Source organism: Podarcis gaigeae (genome assembly GCF_964106915.1).
Source record: "Podarcis gaigeae genome assembly, chromosome: 1".
Classification (NCBI taxonomy): domain Eukaryota; kingdom Metazoa; phylum Chordata; class Lepidosauria; order Squamata; family Lacertidae; genus Podarcis; species Podarcis gaigeae.
Window position 1 is genome coordinate 64742306 of NC_139678.1, and position 20290 is coordinate 64762595.

Genomic DNA, 20290 nt, shown 5'->3' on the forward strand with positions numbered 1-20290 from the left:
TTTTCTGTGTTCCCATTTCTGACAGAACAGATGTGTGAAAGGGTCATGTGGCAAAAAATATATGACTCTCACTCTAAGATTCCCATGCACATGAACCTGTAAGTGAGTAGACATATTTGGTTATATATTAGCTTGGCTGGGCATGAGTTCAGTAAGGTTTGTTGTGAGTATATAGATGTGTATGCAATTCTCACATCAGCAAACACCTTCAAAAGTGTAATGCACTAATCAGGCCTTGGGTGGTCTGCTTGATACAACCATTGTACAGTGGTATCTAGGGTTACATACGCTTCAGGTTACATACGCTTCAGGTTACAGACTCCGCTAACCCAGAAATAGTGCTTCAGGTTAAGAACTTTGCTGCAGGATAAGAACAGAAATCAGGCTCCGGCGGCAGCAGGAGGCCCCATTAGCTAGAGTGGTGCTTCAGGTTAAGAACAGTTTCAGGTTAAGAACGGACCTCCGGAACAAATTAAGTACTTAAACCGAGGTACCACTGTACTAGATTAGATAAGACATGCTCTTCAGACAGAAAAGAACAGAAATGAAAAACTATCACTGATTCCATCTCATTTTATCATCATTAGGAAGGGAACAGTTGCATTTTAATGCTTACTCAATAGGAAAACTGTTAGCCGAACATTTTTGCCAAATGCCATTGGCTGCACCTCATCTCAAATTTTGTATTATAATCCTTGCTTCTACTTATTTTTTTGTGTTATTTTGCCTTCTCCAATATATATATAATCTTTAGGTGGGATGAGATCATTTTGGGATCCCCCACCCTGAATGATGCTGCCATTCTGAAATACAAGATCTAGTTCTTCACATTATGAGGACATTTAAATTTCACACATGACCATGAATACATCATTCAGAAGTGATTTCAGTCATAACTGTCATCCCATTTATTTCAATAGGAATGAAATTCAGCCAACTTGGTCTGGATCCAAGCTAGGGCCATTAGCTTTAAAAAATTATGTATGTTCATTTATTTTGCATTTTATATGCTTTCCCACAAAGAGCTTTGGGGTTTCCACAAAGGTCTCCAATCTTGTGGGGTGGGGTAGGTTAGTACAGTCATATCTCGTGTTGCGTTTGCTTCAGGTTGAGCGTTTTCAGGTTATGTCCCGCAGTGACCTGGAAGTACAGGAAAGGGTTACTTCCGGGTTTTGCCACTCGCGCATGTGCAGACGCTCAAAATGACATCATGCGCAGAAGCGGCGAATTGCAACACGCACAGACGCAGGTTGCGTTCTGCTCATGTTGCAAACGGGGCTCTGGAACGGATCCCGTTCACAGCCAGAGGTACCACTGTATGTGTGACTGGCACAATGTTACCAAGTGAGTTTCACTGTTATGTAAAGATTTAAACTTGGATCTCCCTAATCTGACATCTACCAAGTAGACAGTGTTCTTTGCCATCAATGATCCTGTTCCTGTTTGGAGATCCCACATGTTATCATCATCATTAACTAGTCTGTTTCAGATAGAGTATTTTCTCTCGGTCATCAGTGTGTTCATTCCTATACAGTTCTTTCATCCACTTACTACTTATGGATGCCCATTTCTGTTATTAGACTAAGAGTTCTAAATATTTTAGAAAAAACGTAAAATGATATATATTCACAATGTATTTGTAGAATGCTTTCCCCATGGAAATTCGCCTGGCGCCTTCATTATACACCTTCAGGCGCCCGACAAAAATGTTCCTTTTTAACCAGGTCTTTGGTTGATCTGATTGACATCCTATGCCCATTTAAAATGTGGCTCTTTGTGCAGGGTTATTATTATTGTGGCTTTTATGTTGATCTTTTCTGTGAACTGTCCTGAGACCTCTGGCTTTAGGGCGGTATATAAATTCAATAAATAATAATAATAATTTACATTATTTCATCTAATGATGTTAGTGTTTCCTTATTTTACAAACAGTATATATAAACAGATGGAGAACCTATGACTCTCAGATGTTGAATGACTACAACTTCCATTGTTCTGGACTGTTGGCCATGCTGGCTGATGGTAGTTGATTTCCTGCAACTTTTAGAGCACCAGGGGCCCCTTATCCCTGACATCATTGAATAACTTGGGGTGGGAAATGACGTAAAGGAATGCATCTGCCTCATGGTATAATGAATAAATAGGCCTTTCTGTGAGGTTGGGCTCCTAATATTTCTGTATTTTTTCTTCCCCCCCCCCTAATTCTTCATAGTTTTGTTTTTGCCTCTGGTTGAAAGTTTACCTATTTCTACACCAACTTAGGTCTTCTAATTAAAGATATTTTATTTACTTTGTGTGTTATGTTTTTTGATACTAAGATGACAACCACTGCCGTCAGAATACCTCAGCTAGATGTACCCGCAGAATGTTTCTTTTGTATTTCATTATTATGGTACGTTGGCTTTACATACTCTGGAGATATTGCTGGTTGGGTTCTGTTGGGTTTTTTAGCACCTTAAGCAGACCTCTGTTGCTGATGACTGAAAACAGCTCTGTTTACTTTCGGCAACATAGCATTTATTTGGAATCCACAACCATTCAGTCTAGAGCAGTCTTAGTTCTATAGAAAGCTCTGCAACTATTTTTAAGATTAAAAGATTTACAACTTGGGAAGTAAAACATGAACTAGCATACTTGAAAGAGTAAAATACCATACCCACCCTTCTTAACCAAACATGATAATAAGAGAAAGTACAATAACTATAAACAAAAGGTACATGCAGCTAAACCACTGAAGTAGAAAAATATTGCTTCAGTCTTTTAGTCAAGATTTCAGTTTACCAAAAATCCAGAAAAAGCCATAATATAGACAGGTGTTTATGGAAGTGTCTTCTGGTATCCAGCTCCTCATGTTATACAGTAGTCCAGGTCCCAGGCTCTTTTCTCCAGATGGAGGGAGAGAAGAAAGATTTAGGAGCTGGCTGATGATGATAAAGATGCCCACTCATCAAAGGGGTTGATTCAGCTGATCCTATGCTCATATGAGATGGGTACCACTGCGCAATGGTGTAAACTCATTATATGTTCATTTAGGCTCTATCTGAGCTCTTTGTGCAGATATTCTGCATTGATATATGGGTTTAGCTTTGCTTTGCTGTTCTCTGCACTGGTGCAGGTGGGATGCGGGTTGCAAGGTGGAGGCTATCAGCCTTGCACTATTGTAAGATAACTAAACAAAAATAAATTCTAATGAATTCAGTGGGAATGATTCCAGATAAATGTGTAGAGGACTGTAGCCTTAATCAGTATCCTATACGCAGCTGAGTCCGATCCTGCAACTACCAGTAGATAGTTTTGACTCATGATAAATTCAACTTACTGAATTACCGTAACTGTACCAGGTTCTTCAAACACTTGCTCTAATGAGGCAGGATTACTTTATGTGTAGAATAGTCTTAATAAAACAAAGGAATGTTGGCTTGTGACAACACTATTAAAGTACTTGCGTTTAGTTATGTAGAGCTATGCAGGATCTTTTCACCATATTGTGAAAGTAATTGTAGTGCGTGATATATAATTATATGCAATATATAATTATTTAATAGTGAATTGTAAGAAGTATTATAAAGGTAATTAAAATGTTTTTCATGTTACATTTTTAACTTCCTGTATCACCTTTCCTTGATACTACTAATTGTTGGAAACATTATTATGCTTCCTAATTTCTTAAATTAATTTGTTCCTAGGTGGAGGTTTGGCAGTTGGAACCCTTCTTCTTATTGGTTAGTATGAAATTTTCTAATACATTTTACTTACTAGCAATTATATGGTCATGGTATTATCTTTTTATTTTTTCAAGTGTTTTAGGGAAAATGTTAGAATGGTTTTTCTAAGGAGTTCCTTCTAAAAGATAATGCAGGACTTATTGTAAAGAAAACATTAATTTATTTCACCGTGGCTGTGTTCTCATGTCATGTTAAACATTGATTTACTACAATGTGCGCAAGCTGGAACCCTCATACTTCCCTCTTCCCACATGGCCAGAAGAATACTTCAGAAGGTTTTTCTGTCATTCCCCCTTAAACATGATTTGTCATTGTGCCTGAACTGAGACTAACTAATTATGGTCAGTTAATTTCAAAATGAAACTGTTTCTGGAGCCGGCAGGTTTAAACTAATCATAGGGTCATATTCAACTAAATAGTTGTGCTAGCAGAAGCCATGGTAAGGATACGTACTAGCACAGTGGAAGAAGGAAGGTTCCACCATGCAAAGAAAATTCTTGTAGTGATAGTGCCTTAGCGCTACATTGAATACAACCCATAGTTATTGTGAAGCACAGTTCCAATTTCCAGCACAATGATGCCAAGTGTCTCCCATCATGGGTTTTTCCATGTGAAGAACTGATGGTAGATTTTAAACCCTTAAAAATATAGAATTCGGGGAGAAAAGGACAAACAAACAGAGAGAGGGAGAGAGCGCATTGGAAGGAATAAATGATCTTCCAAGTAAGGATGAGCACACACTTCCTATTAAAGTAAAAGTAACCATTTTTCACATAAACCATGGCTATCACAGGACTGTGTTAAAGCAGGGGTTACCAACATGGCACCTGTGAGCACAGTGGCACCCCTGAGGTCTTCCCCTAGGGCCTGTGGACTCTATGCCTATGCGCCTGCTCCAGCCCCCTTGATCATGGAATGGTGAGCATGTTTGACTTCTTCTCTCTTGAGAGCTGAAGGAGGAAGTTCAAGGAATGACTCTTTCCTTTCAGATTAATTGTACTGGATCTGATTTTTACCCAGATTGCACCAGATTCAATCTGGTGCAGGGAGGGAGAGGGATGACCAGAGGGGTGATAACCAAGGCACTCATGCAAAAATCCAAACATGCCTATGGGCATAAGTAGGTTGGCAACCACTGTGTTAAGCAGTTGTTCACATAGTGTTCTTATACTGATGAACTCATCCTATATGATCAGAAAGGAAAGCTGAAAAAATGCAGGTAAGGCAAAAACAATAAAACTTCTCAAAAGTTACTTTAATATCTCTAATATGATAATAAAAACAAGGGGCAATATTCAGAACCAGTGCTTTAAAAAAAATGTTTAGAGGTGCTCTCATTTTTACTCATGAAAATCACCTTTTTATAGTTCAGATTGGGAAAAATAAATACAGTAAACGGACAAAAGTACAAAGATTCGCAAAATGTTTAGGGGGGATGTCCCCCTGCACGCCCCGCCCCCGAAAAAAGCACTGCTCAGAACAGTTTTAAATAATTGCTTCAGCAATTTCAGTCTTTGATTTCAGTAGGTCATCTCTGAGAATAAATACTGGTCAATGTAGGGATTAGATAAAATTGTGAGATGTACAGTTGTGGCCGTGTTAGTCTTAATGCAGGAGATGGTTACTGTATAGTGATTGGATCATGAAAAAGTGCATATGTGTTCATAGATAACCAGAATTATTCACTGAAATTGCTAATCAACTTGGATCATTTAAGCTTGTGTGGGGATAGTAATTGAAAACATGGAAGTGACGGTACTTCAGTTCCTAAGACTTTAATTTTTGAATTATATGGACTATTTTTCATACTTATTATGTGTAGAATCTGTATCTTGGATGTTGGTTTTAAAGCAAGTATAGTTGGTATTGTAGTTGAATGGCCTGTCATTATACAGACAACAGTAACATATTGTCATGAGATCAGTCTAGACAAGCTTTCTGTATCATGAGATTGAAGCTGTCGGAGTTAAGCCTCCAAGGAGGATATTTCAGTATTATACTCTGTGTTGTTAAAAGGTTAGGTTCTTTTTTAACAGTCTCAAGAATAGATTGCATCACTTCAGTATTAAATCCCTTATCAAATCAAATGCTCATCTTCATTATTTGATGTATATTATCCTGCCTAGTTTAGGAAACTAATAGTAAACTCAAGATTATTAAATGTCTGTTTCTATTGTTAAGGTTTTCTGAAGATTGCATAACAGAATGGCTTCAAATCCTGTTAAATACTATTTGAAATACTACCTGAATGCCATTTGTATTTAGCTGGTTGTGATGGGTTAAGGGGCTGCTTGTGCGTAAATGGCTGAGTTCTTAACTCCTGCAATCAGTTTCTAAACTCTCCCCGTCCGCGGAGCCATGGGTGCATGGCTGCCTCAATCGCTGGCAGAATCCGTCAGTGGGCGCTTCCGGAATTTATGCCAACATAGGAGTTCCTTAACGGAAAGCCTCCTTTTGGAATCTCTGCGTGACAGTTTCCTGCGCGGAGTGGGCGTCCCCAGCGGAGGTCCAGAAACCTCTCCGCTGTTCTCACTGGAAGTATCTTGGAGCCATCCCTCCGACTGAGTTTCTGCGGGAACTCTCTTTCTCCCCCTGCTGGTTCCTTCCTCAGCATCCGAGGGTCTCCTAACCTCCTTGAGCCCTTCCACCACCTGACTCTCCGATGGCAGTTCCCTGACATCCACCTCCCCTCCAGGACCCCCCTCACCCCCCGTTTCCCCCTCTTCTCTGGGTGGTGAGGCTGGGAACCCCCTGAAAGACTCATCTTCGGATGACTCGAAAACCGCCCTCCACCTACTACTGTCCCTTCTTCCCGAATACTCTTCCCCTTCTGATTCTTCTTCCTCTTCTTGTCCTGATTCTGGGAACCCCTCGAACTCCCCTTCTTCGTCAGTGGTGCCAAAGTGTTCCTCCCAGAACCTAGCCAAGGACTGAGGCTTCCTTGGGTACCGGAGATGAAACGTTCCTACTAAAATCTCATCATCAACCGTTTCTGCCGGTACCCAGGTATTTTCGGACTCTGGTTCCCCTTCCCATGCCACTAAGTACTCCACCTGTTTACCTTTCCACCGAGAGTCGAGTATTTCTGCTACATGACTACTGCTTTCCCTCTCTTCTACTTCCGGTGCCGCGGGAACCTCACCTTCATGTCCCAAAGATTCCCGCCCCTCCCGGTACGGTGACAGTAATGACCTATGGAATACTGGATGCAGTTTCATGTTGTCTGGCAACCTGAGTTTGAAGGCCACCGGATTGACCTGTTGTATGACTTCGAAGGGAGGGTCCCAGTCGTTTCGGTCTCAATTTCTTGCACCCGCCCTTGAAGGGCAACCCTTTTGTTGACAACCACACCTGGTCCCCCACCCTTATGGTCTCGCCTTCCCTTCTGCTCCTATCTGCCTGCTTCATGTATTCTTCCTTGGCCCTATCCAAATTCATCTTGAGCTGTTGATGTATAGCTTCCATTTCTTCCACAAAATGTTCCGCGGCCGGTACACTCCATCTTTCCCCTCCTTCCCCTGGAAAGGCCCTGGGGTGACACCCGCAATTGGCCATAAATGGACTCATGCCCGTGGACACATTTTCCGCGTTATTGTAGGCGAATTCAGCCAGGGCCAATTTCTCTACCCAATCATTCTCTCTGTCATTTACATAACACCTCAGATATTGTTGCAGAATACCGTTTGCCCTTTCGGCCTGCCCATTCGTTTCCGGGTGTCTGGCGGTCGAGAAATTGACCTCTACGTGCAATAAGCTCATGAGCTTCCTCCAGAACCTGGACGTGAATTGTTTCCCTCTGTCTGAGACCACCCTCAAGGGGGCGCCATGCAACCTAAAAATGTGTTCTATAAACAACCTGGCGGTTTCTTCCGCTGTTACCGCATGTGAGCAGGCTATAAAGTGGCACATCTTGGTTAACTGGTCTACTACCACCATGACAGCCGTTTTCCCCTTGGCTTTGGGCAAATCCGTCATAAAATCTATGGAAACTGCCTCCCATGGCCGTTCGGGTGTGGGTAATGGTTCCAGCAAACCCGCCGGTGCTGCCCTCTCCCCCTTTGCTCGCTGGCAGCGGTCGCACCCCCTTACATACTCTCTTACATCTTCCCTCACCTTGGGCCACCAGAACTGCCTGGTAACTAACCACATGGTTTTGTGCTGCCCAAAGTGCCCTGCGGTGGGGCTGTCGTGTAGTTGTTTGAGTACTCTACCCCTCAATTCCCCTTCCAGTATGTACAATGCCCCTTTGTAATACAACGCCCCATTCCTTTCTTCAAACCCCTCTGCGTTCTCCCCGGCTCTCCTGAGCCCTCTGAGCTTATCTTGGGCGTATTCATCGTTCTCTGTCCCTTCTACCAGTTCCCTTTGCCCCACCAATGCTGCTCCACAAACCCAGTGGTCCTCTGGGATGATATGTCTTTCTTCGGGCGCTCCCTCCCCCTCCATATACTCGGGCTTTCGAGAGAGAGCGTCCGCCCTGACGTTCTCTGGTCCCGGTACATAGTGAATCTCAAAATGGAATCTGGAGAACTCCTGTGCCCATCTCACTTGCCTCTGGTTCAGTACTCGGGCCGTTCTCCAATATTCCAGATTTTTGTGGTCCGTGCACACCTGCACCTTGTGCTGCGCTCCAATCAGCAGGTGTCGCCACCGTCGAAAAGCTTCATGAATGGCGAGCAGTTCCCGGTCGTACACTGTGTAGTTCCTTTCGGATTTATTCAACTTCCGCGAGAAAAAGGCACACGGTCTCCAGTCCGACTCGTGTTTTCCCGGCTGGAGAAGCACCGCCCCTACCGCGCGATCAGATGCATCCGTCTCTACCCTCATCGGCTTCTGTAGATCTATGTGCAAGAGCTGCTCCTCCGACGCAAACACTTTCTTTAGCTGTTCAAACGCTCGCTGCGCCTCTTCCGTCCAGACGAATTTATTCTTACTACTGAGACAATCGGTGATGGGTGCCGTTAAGTGGGCAAAGTTTTTGATGAACTTCCGATAAAAGTTTCCAAACCCCAGGAATCTCTGCACGTCCTTCTTGGTTTTGGGTGTCTTCCATTCCAGTACCGCTTGGACTTTACTGGGATCCATGGCCAACCCCCTGTCTGACAAACGGTACCCCAGGAACTCCACCTCTCTGGTATGGAACTGGCACTTCTCCAATTTTACCCACAGCTGGTTTGCTTGCAGCCTGCTTAGGACCTCCCGGACATCTCTGACATGCTGCTCCTCGTCCTCTGAGTAGACTAACACATCGTCTAAGAAGGACACACAGTTCTTATAGAGCAGAGGTCCCAGGACGTGATGCATGAAGGACTGAAAGCAGGCTGAGCCCGCCTGTAATCCGAAGGGCATAATGAGATACTCAAAGGCCCCCAGGGGGGTGAACATGGTGGTCTTCCATTCATCCCCCTTCCTCATCCGTATCAGGTTATATGCCCCCCTCAGGTCCAGCTTGGTAAAAATCTTTCCCTTCCTCACCCTGGTCAGAATGTTGTCAATCCTGGGCATGGGAAAGGCCACTGGTTCTGACACCGAATTGACGGCCCGGAGGTCCACGACCAACCTGGGTTTTTTCGAGTCCTTTTTGTCCACAAAAAACACTGGGCTGCCCCCCACCGCTCTTGACTCCCTGATGAACCCTCGTTTCAGGTTCTTGTCTATAAACTCCCTTAACTCCTGCATCTCCCTGTCCGACATAGCGTACAGTTTGCCCACTGGTAACTGGGCTCCCGGGAGTAGATTAATTTGACAGTCAAAGGGTCTATGCGGGGGCAGTCTATCTGCTTCCTTCTCGCTGAAAACATCACTCAGGTCTGCGTATTGTGGTGGTATTTCACCCTTTTCTCCCACCACCATCCCTGCCAGACTTGCTCTAGCCAACCCCTGAGTTTCTCTTCCCTTGCAGTGTTCTAGGCAATGAGCTGACCCAAAAGAGACTGTCCACTGGTGCCATCCCACTAGCGGGTCATGTAACGCCAGCCAGCTCATCCCTAATATGATGGGCGGCCCCGCCAGAGTGGCTATGTGAAAGGCAATGACTTCTGTGTGCCTTGCCACCCTCATTGACATGGGGACCGTCTGTTGGCTCACTTCCCCTCCCAGAAGTTCCCTCCCATCAATCGTGGTCACCTGCAAGGAATTACCTAAGGGCAGCGTCTGTATCTGGTGCTCTGATGCAAACTCCTTACTCATGAAATTGCAGAAGCTGCCTGAGTCTAGCAGGGCTTTTATCATGAGTGGATGTCCGTTGGGCAGCTGTAGCAGCACCTCTATGGCAAGGGATGCTCGGGGGGGTTCAGGCTTGGGCACGTTCACTGATCCTTGGCTTGGCTGCTGTGCCCTGTCGCTGGCAGCCAGGCGTTGGCTTTTACCTGCTCCTTAACCCCCTCCTCCTCACTCCCAACAGCTCCCACCATTCCTTGCCATCCCTTCCTTTGTGGGCACACTCTGGCAAAATGTCCCGGCTGTTGACAGAGGTAGCATTTTTTGGCACTCTTCCCCTCCTTCCGTCCTTCGTGGACGTTTGAAATGCCGTGCGCGCGCACAGTACCAATCTCCATTGGTTCCACTGGCGGGGAAGCATCTCAGGAATGCGGAAATCACTCCAACGCTCTCCTCTCCCTTCCCGCTTCTCCAGAGCCCTTGCCTCTTGGCGTGATCCAATCGCAAGAGCCGATTTAGTCAGCTGATCCATAGACTCCGGCCGGGGCGCGCGGGAAAGTTCATCTTTCACCGCCGGGGATAGCCCTTCTTCAAACAGCATTTGAATCGGGTCCAAACACAGGTCCCACCCCAATTTATGTATGAGCATGGTAAACTGCGTCCAATACTCTCGGACGGACTGATTCCCCTGTTTGCATGCCATTAACTGTCTGCGTACCACGCCCTGTTCAATCTGGCTGGAAAACATCAAATCCATCGCGATAAAGAATTTCCTCAAGTCCTTTAAGGCATCATTATTCGATGCCATCAGGGGCCTCACCCATTCTCTAGCTCCCCCCTCGAGGTGCCCAATCACAAAAGCCACTCTCGATTCCACATCGGCAAAGTCATCGTGTTGCAGGTTCAGTGCATACTGCATCTCTGTCTTAAAGGCTTGGTAGTTCCTTGGATCACCCCCAAATTTCTGTACCAACCCCGGTACCTTCCTTGCGATGGGGGTGGGCTTCCCCTGTGCATCCTGAGCTCTCCTCTCCTCGAGACGCGCCATTAGCAGTGCCAGCTGGTGTTCCAACGCTCTGTTTCTCTCCTCCAGAGTTGGTCCCGCCCCAGCTCCTCCCGCTGCTCCGTCTCCAGTTGGGTTGCTCATGATGCCTCTCTTTCGCACACGCAGCGTCGAAGACTGACGGATTGCTGTGATGGGTTAAGGGGCTGCTTGTGCGTAAATGGCTGAGTTCTTAACTCCTGCAATCAGTTTCTAAACTCTCCCCGTCCGCGGAGCCATGGGTGCATGGCTGCCTCAATCGCTGGCAGAATCCGTCAGTGGGCGCTTCCGGAATTTATGCCAACATAGGAGTTCCTTAACGGAAAGCCTCCTTTTGGAATCTCTGCGTGACAGTTTCCTGCACGGAGTGGGCATCCCCAGCGGAGGTCCAGAAACCTCCTCTGTTCTCACTGGAAGTATCTTGGAGCCATCCCTCCGACTGAATTTCTGCGGGAACTCTCTTTCTCCCCCTGCTGGTTCCTTCCTCAGCATCCGAGGGTCTCCTAACCTCCTTGAGCCCTTCCACCACCTGACTCTCCGATGGCAGTTCCCTGACACTGGTTAACTGGGTTCTGGCCTTAGGTGGCTCACAGCATTGTTGTCAGCCCTTCCCCCCTCTCTCCCGTCTAGGGATTTTTTTTCTAAAAGAGAAAAACCCAGAAATCTAGCTCATATGTAACAAACCATTGCTTGTTGGACCCATATATCCTGGGTCCAACAAGCAATGGTTTGTTATGTTGGGAATGTGAAACCCTGTTTTGCATGGAGCACTCAAACCACAGTTTCCTGGTTAGGATGTCACAGCAAATTACGGTAATTAAACAAACCAGGAAATCTTGTATTAAACTGGGCATGTAAGAGAATGTGAGGTGGAGAGTTGATTGGAAATGGGACATTGGAATTAAGCCAGAAAGAGAAGGAGAGAAGAGTTAGGAAATACACACACTTGTTAAACATGGTAGAAAAATAAGGCTTCAATACTTGGCACGCTTACCTTGAAATGGTCTCCGCTGGATACAGTGAGATTTATGTTGAGTGAACCTCTGGGGGATTGTGCTACATAAGTGAGTCCTATGTTGTAGGTGAAGATTGAAGCCAAGTTCCAGATCTGAAAGAGCATTCTACTAGTTTCTAGAACAGAAATTGTCTTTTAATCAGTTTCATACCAGTAGGTTGATATGACAGCAACTAGAATAAAAATATGCTAAAATGTATATAACTTCTTAAGTATGATATAAAACATATAATTGAAATAACCCATGCTTAATTATATTAAAAGGCCTACAACCTTGTGTTGCTTCAGAAACTTTTGGACTGTGACCATTTCAGAGTTGAAAAATAATTGCCTAGAATCTCTTCGTATGTTTTTCCCACCATACTAGTATTTGATAAAAGAAGGGCATGTTCAGGAGGCCATCCTTGCTAGGCCACAGATTACAAACAATAGGAAAATTGTGTACTTTTTTTCTTCTGCCTTTGTTTTTTGATAAAACAAAGATTCTTTGATTTTAAATTGTTACTCGAGTTTCACTTTTTCCAGACTCTGTGACAGCGTTATCACAGAGCTGAAAGTAAAGCTTCATTTTTACTATATTAATACACAGCTGCCAGTGTTTGTTTTTATCAAGTTTTACCTACAGATACATTGGCAGCCTAAATAACCATATAGTTTTATATTTTATTTCAAATTTATTATGTATTTTATTGAATATGCAAATTTCCTAAATTGAAACTGCATTCCAGTAGGAAAACCTTGCATAAAAATTTAAGTGATTTTTTGTGTGTCTTTTAATTGGGAGGTTAAAATTTTAAAAAGTTAGGTTACAAAAGGGTTTTGTTTAGTAGCTGAGGTCAAGTTTTTATAAAGCTAAAACTTTAACATGAGTAAAGGCAGGACCATTCTTGTTCAGTCTAAGCCTTGGAGCAATTTCAGCTATTTTAATTAGCTACCATTTTTTTGTTTTAGGTATGCAATCTAACCTGCCTATTAAGGGTACTCATCACTTGTCAACATAATTGACTTTATCACCTTTTTGAAAGTTGAAAAAGGTAATCTCTAGAAAAGTACAAAACAGTGATTTGCTAAATATAATTATACAAAATATAACTTGTCAAAATTTACCTTCCTGCTGAATGGCAGTGTGCCAAGTATTGTAACATATATGTTTGCTAACTTTGTTTTGGCATGTGCTAATTAAAAACAAGTGACACAGACTAACCTCCCCTGAGCTTAATAACTACTATGGACATTAGCAAAATATTTTAGATGGAATTTTAGATGGTGGGAATGATTAAAATAGTCTTATCATGTTACCTACAGCACTTTAGGTAAGATGTTCTATAACTTAGGAAATGCTCACCTTAGGTCATACTATTAGACTATGTGAATGCTGATGATTTAATAAATTAATAATGATGGGTTGTGACAGATTCTCAGCAGCTCTAGGGCAACCTGTCTAGACTATCTGCACTACAGACTGTCATATTTGCAGATATACTGCATTCAATTCTCCTCAACCATAGCTTTCAAAGCTTGTTATGTTTAGGGGCTTCTAATGATAGTACCGATAATTTTAAAACGTTTAAGTAGTCACATTTGTTGTTCTGTATTGTGTGTAATTCAGTATTATCTGTTTATAATATCATGCTCTGAAAAGAGGCATATAAATTAAAATAGATTCATTGGAGATCCTGTACTTAATTCTCACATAATTTACGTACTTAAACTGTGAGTAGATACAGCAGACTAACAGTGACTTGTTTTTCCTGCTCCTGCACCAATTATAGCGTTTAGTCTCCTTATTTTTTTCAGCTTCTAATATAGCTTCTAAATAGATTAAGAACCTCCATAGAAATAATAAACTGAGCCAGTTGCATATTCAGAACTGGATTGCACCCCTTCTGAAATAACAGGTTTGTAGTTTGTGGGGTGATCCTGATGTTACTCAAGTCTCTGGTAGCCTCAGTGGCCAGTCCTGCCTTTTACTAGTTGGTATGCCAACAATGGCCATTCTTGACCATAGTGATTAATGTACTGGTAACCTCAAAACTTGGTTATTGCAACCTGCTCTTGGTTTTTGCAATGTGGGACTACCCTTGGGCCTGGTCCAAAAGCTCCAGCTGCTGTGAAAGGCTGTGGTTAGACTGTTGGTGGGGATAGGCTTAAAAGCTTGCACTGGCTGTCCATGTTACCAGGTCAAGTTCTGGGTTCTTGTATTCTTTTACAATGCCATTAACAATTTGGGTCCAGGATACCCTTAGGACTGCCTGATTCCTTGTAACCCTGACCAACCACCGAAATCCTCTGTTATTGGTTCCCTGTGACTTAGCTACATGGCTGTGGGCTGTGCATTCAATATTATGGGCTTAATTCTGTAGAACTTCAGGTGCTTGATGAGGCTCTTTCTATTTCAGTTGTCATTTTAAGAAAGTTTCCTGTTTTTATGAGTAATGTTAACTGAATTTATCTACTATAGAAGTTTTATAATTTCTAGGTACCATGCTTAAGCGGTGTATAAATAGCTGAAATAGAAAGGAATGTGTATTTGTCTAAAAAGATACTTAAAATCAGTTCTGTTGGTTCTGTTTTAAAATGCCCCATGCCCTTGGAGCTTCTTATGTGATAGAGGGAAAATTCACATGAAAACCAGTTTTTAAAAACATTAAGGGACAAATGTGTAGCATGGAAGTTTCTTCCCAGCCAGCCAGATCTATGGCAAGTATTAGAGAAGTGCTAACGTGCAGCCAGAACATGAGCATTGGGAGACTGCTTCCTTTACCCTCTTAATGAGAAGTTGCCACTGGGTATACATGTGCTGGGTATTAAGTCCTAATCAAAACCACAAGAAGGTGGAGCTATATGGCAAGTATCATGGGTTGCAGGAGTAACTGACATGGTGCCCCTCCCCATGTTGTAGGGCTTCAGTTGCCATCATACTTGACCGTGATCCTGGGGTTGATAGGAGTTGGAGTCTAACAACATCTGGAGGATGCCACATTGCCTACACCAGCCTTAACGGATTTGTGGATCTCGAACATTTTGCTCAAAAAATGTATCAGCTTTCTGAGTTTGTGTTCCCATGCGGCTTGCTTTTTCACGAGGATATATTGTATAAATAAGAACATGCTTCACTTTCTGATTGTTACTTATATTGTATGGTAGGAAAATGCAGGAGCAAATTTCTGCGGTGTCAAAATACCTGTAGCAAACAATGGGATGCGGGGTGGGGGTGGGGGGAGAACGGTCCAGGCTGTGTAGGCTTTGAATAGTAACATAAGTACTGAAGCTGGGAACAATGGCTGCTATCAGAATAGCCCCATATGAGTGCACTTTAGATCTTTTGAATAAACAAAAGTTTAGTGACCTAGAAATGAATCAATAAAAAAAGCTATTCTCTATGTGACAAATTGAATAACTGAAGGATTCTTAGAGAAGCATTGACTCTAACCATCCAAGATACATTGTTTGTGAAGGTTTTCTGAAACACATTAAATCCTTTGAGCACTGTAGCAGACAGTGAGGTGTTCTGTATTTAGGTTGCTCACTGTTTACTCTCACTGAAAGTTTAGCATTAGAGGAACCAAAACACTTATTTTATTACAGCTCCTTGTTCTTTTGGAAAACTTGAAAACCTAACATTACAAATGTGATCTATAAAATGCAGCCTGGCTCATTTAGTAACATAGCAAATGTTATTGCTTCAGTATTGTTTGAGACCAATTGCACTGTGTTTATCTAAACCTCAGCTGAAATATTTTTCTTTCAACTAATTGTTATTGATGATTATCAGTATCAAAATTATTGAGCTAATAGAAACAAATAGCTCTATCTTCATTAATAAAAAAAATTGCAGCCATGTCCCATTACTAATCAGAGTATCATTTCATATTGAAATGCTGGAATCAGATTTTTTTTTCTACAACAAACACTGATTATTTATTTAGTGCATTCTTATTCAGACTTTCCTTGAAGCTCAGGACCGTGTACAGCACAACAACCCTGTGAGGTATCTTAGGCCAATAGATCATGACTGACCCAAGATCACCCAGTGGGATTACTGGTTGAGTGGGGATTTAATTATACACAAAATTAATAGGCAGGTTTCTTAACACCTGTCTGTTCCATCTGTGCTGGATTAGTTTCAATTGTTGTGTCCTGAGGATGTGGGCAGGCAGCTTGAGGAAGTGTGGCCAACCACCTGCACATTTCTTAGAGCTAACTGTAGGGGGTGGATCCAGGGAGTGATCAATGCTTCACTGGAGCAGGTGGTACCATCCACCTACAAGGAGATGGTGGTGTGTCCGCTCGTTGGATCAAGAACTGTTCAACAGCTATTGTTCAGTGGTGGACATCAGCTTTTGGGGCAAGAGAGGGTGTGGTGGTCCAGCTCCAGGCATGCTTGGAGGAAACTGATTATCTGGAGCCATTCCAGACTGGCTTCAGACCCAGTCATGGCCCTGAAACTGCTTTGGTCACTCTGATTGATGACATTTATATGAAGCTGAATCAGGAGAACTGGAGTGCATACAGTGGTACCTCGGGTTACATACGCTTCAGGTTACATATTCTTCAGGTTACAGACTCCGCTAACCCAGAAATATTACCTCGGGTTAAGAACTTTGCTTCAGGATGAGAACAGAAATCGTGCAGCGGCAGCGCAGCGGCAGCAGGAGGCCCCATTAGCTAAAGTGGTGCTTCAGGTTAAGAACAGTTTCAGGTTAAGAACGGACCTCCGGAACGAATTAAGTACATAACCAGAGGTACCACTATATTATATTCAACTCTTTCTCTTTGTTCTATATAAATCAGGAGAGGTGATTGATGTATAAGATGAGTGCTCGGAGGCCGTGATGGGCTGGATAAAGGCCAGTGAATTAAAGCTGGATCCTGAAAATACAGAGATGTTTTGTATCCAAGTTCTCAAGTCCTAGAGGTGAAGAGACTGCATGTTCTTAGATTCCTCTGGAAGGACCAGTTTCATAGCTTATATGTGCTCAGTGGAGGCTCAGATGGCCGCAGTGGTTAGGAGTGCCATTTCGCACCTATGGCTGGTTTACTAGCTACAACTCCTTTTGGACAGAAACAGCTGATTACTGCACTCCATGCTCTGGTAACTTCCAGATTAGATTATTGCAATGTGCATGGAGTTGCCCCAGATTTCTAGCTGGGGTTTCATTTTAAAACAGGTGCATTGCCAGTTTGTTTCTGGGCCCTATTCAAAGTGTTCACTTTAGTGTTTAAAGCCCTAAGTCATGGGTATGCAAACTAAGGCCTGGGGGCCAGATCCAGCCCAATTGCCTTCTAAGTCCGGCCCATAGACGATCCAGGAATCAGCATGTTTTTAAATAAGTAGAATGTGTCCTTTTATTTAAAATGCATCTCTAGGTTATTTGTGGAGCATAGGAATTTGTTCTCCCCCCAAAAAAATATATAGTCCCCCCCCCCAAGGACTGAGGAACAGTGGACCGGCCCCCTGCTTTAAACGTTTGCTGACCCCTGCCCTAAGTGATTGCTTCTTTTCTATAGAACCTCTTGGGTCTAGTGTTAAGATCAACAGAGAGAACCCTCATGGTAGTTTCACTACCCTCTCAGGTTTTGGTAGGCAGCCAGCATGGTGTAGTGGTTAGAGTATTAGACTAGGACCTGGGAGAGACCAGGTTTCAAATCCCCACTCAGCCATGAAGCTCACTGGGTGACCCTGGACCAGCCACTGTTCTTAGAGGAGAACCAGGTATGACAACTCAAATTCCTTAGGGAAAAAAGTAGGATCTAAACGCAATAAATTAATTAATAAAAATAGTAATGACCTAGATGAGGACATTCTCTGTGACAGCCTCTAAGTTGTGGGATTCCCTCCCCACAACTTAGGTGCATCTGACACTTTCATTTTACAGTTTTTGTTGCATGCTAATTTGTTTTAAACTGTTTTTAATGCTAGTGGTGCAGCAATAAAACTGCTAGCACATTTGCAAAGCTAGGCAGGGCCCAGTATGGTTTTAAATTGGATTGGGGACCATATGTTGAGATTCCTGCCTTGCAAGGGGTTGATCCTTGGAGTCCCTTCCAACTGTGCAGTTCTATGATTCTATGTTGTATTTTAAATTGGTATAACCTACCTTGGGATCTTATGGTGAAAAGTAGGTAATGAATCACAGTATTATTATTATTCATAACAACAATAAATATCATTGTTAATACTCATGGTAGTTGAAGGGAACCTTCATGTTCAGAAACAATATGCCTCTGAATACCAGTTGCTTTGGAACAAACAATGAAAGAGGGCTATGGCCTTCATCATTTGTATGTCCTCAGAACTGTCTACACGGCCACTATTGGAAATAGGATGCTGGACTAGATGACATCTTAATCTTATCCAATGGGATAATGTGTATCCAATAATGTGTATCCAATGAGATAATGTGTATCTGAAGAAGTGTGCATGCACACGAAAGCTCATACCAATAACTAACTTAGTTGGTCTCTAAGGTGCTACTGGAAGGGGGGGGGGATAATTTTGTTTTGACTACGGCAGACCAACACGGCTACCTACCTGTAACTAGAATTATCCAATGGGGTTCTTCATTTGTTCCTGTTTTTTTCTAGGAGTGGGGAAGTGAAGCCTAAGGGACAATGGTCACTTCAACAATTTAAAGCTTCAGTCCTGTATACACCTACCTGGGAGTAAGTCCTATTGAACTTAATGGGACTTTCTTCTAAATCATGAGTTGGGATTTTATTTTTTTTAGCTGAAAGACCATATTCCCTCATGGGCAACTTTCTGGGGGTTGCATGCCAGTGGTGGGCATAGCTCTAGGCAAATGTGGGTTATTTTTGCTGTTGTATAATAGGCTACATTCCAGCCATGCAGACACGCATACCTCCACCCAGGCAAGCAACATACATTATCATCATTCAGGAAACAGGCAAGGCAGGAAAAATAATTGAGCAGGTCCAGAAGAGGCTGGCCTGGGGAGGGGTGTTACCTGAGCCAGTGGCGGAGCTTCATGCTCTGGCACCGGGGGGGCGTGGCACGCGTCCTGGGGGCATGGCGTGCCACGATGGCACCCTGCTGGGATTGCGCTGCCGAGGACGATGCGCTCCCCCCGCACACCTCTTCCTCCGCCAGTGACCTGAGCAGAGCCCCAAGGGTCAGGTGAAGATAGTGTGTCTGAGGTTCTCCACCCCTGTTCTAAATAGACATCCACAGGATTGTACTATACAAGTTCCTTAATTAAACTAAACATTTGACTTATTTTATGTGGGTACATGATGCCAACAATATACTCTGTATTTTGAAAAATTACAATAGGTTCGTCTTTTTTAAAGAGAAAGTTTAAAATCCTTACTGCAGTCTAGAAGTAAGAACTCTGAACAAAAACAAAATTAACGCATGTGAGTAATCATCAAATATCATTGTAATAATTTCAGTAAAATCAGGCCTTCAGTTCTAAAATCCATTTAATTTATTACCACATCCAAAAGTTTTGTTGTACTGGTAGAATTTGGCTAAAGTGGAACATCCATTACTATGGCGGTACTTCAGGTCACAGCTGGTATCTAATCCATTTCTCTTACTTCTAAAGTAGCCTAAAGTTGCCTGCAGCCTACATGTCTGAACCCTAAGCAAAGCACCAAAATATAAATGTTGGTTCAGATCCCCTTATGTCAGATTTTAATATTTAATATCTCTTACAGTTGAATTCTTAAAGTTGAAGTCCCCATGCACCTTTAAAGATGCAGAAGGATTCTTTCTCTTTGTAGATGAAGAAATTTCTAACAATCTGAATTGATACAAATGACAATGTTTAGGGAAGCCACTGCTTCAGAATTTAGAATGCTGAGGTCTAAAGGTGATGATAGGTCAGCTTTCAGCATGAGGGCAAGAGTACATGGTATCACCTTTAACTAGTTTAGGAAGGCTTTTACATGATCCCATACTCCTTGAAGCAACACAGCAGACTATTTTTATTTAGGTTTTCCCCTATTATATTTATAGCAGATCCTATGATTCATAGCTATATGGATATATGTATAGTTTATTCAACAAAATGCTTAAGGATGCTGATAAGAGCTCAGTACTGTTATGATGGTTAAGATTTCACATTTATTTCTCTACAGAAATAAATAAATCAAATATTTTTCTTTGTAATAACATAGCAAATTCTGGAAATTTCTGAAGCCAATGAAGATTGCAGCAGGAATAACACTCCTTCTTAACCACTAAAAGCCACAACTGGTTAAACAGTAATTACATATCTCTAATAATGTTCTAAAGAGCTTCTTTAATAGCAATGGAAGTTGTGAAAATGGCATCCTGCTAATGGTTATGCACAATGTGGTGGTGGTGGAGCTGCTGCTGTCAAG

At 42.8% G+C, this 20290-nt stretch overlaps 1 protein-coding gene across 3 annotated transcripts in view; it reads left to right on the forward strand.

Moving 5' to 3' along the window:
- Window positions 1-20290, forward strand: part of ELP4 (elongator acetyltransferase complex subunit 4) — a 157432-nt gene that overhangs the window by 1873 nt on the left and 135269 nt on the right. For all 3 annotated transcript variants that reach the window (XM_083752033.1, XM_083752034.1, XM_083752035.1), the window contains exon 2: window positions 3687-3722. In XM_083752033.1, the coding sequence (XP_083608159.1) occupies window positions 3687-3722 (36 nt within the window). The remainder of the gene's footprint in view (window positions 1-3686; window positions 3723-20290) is intronic.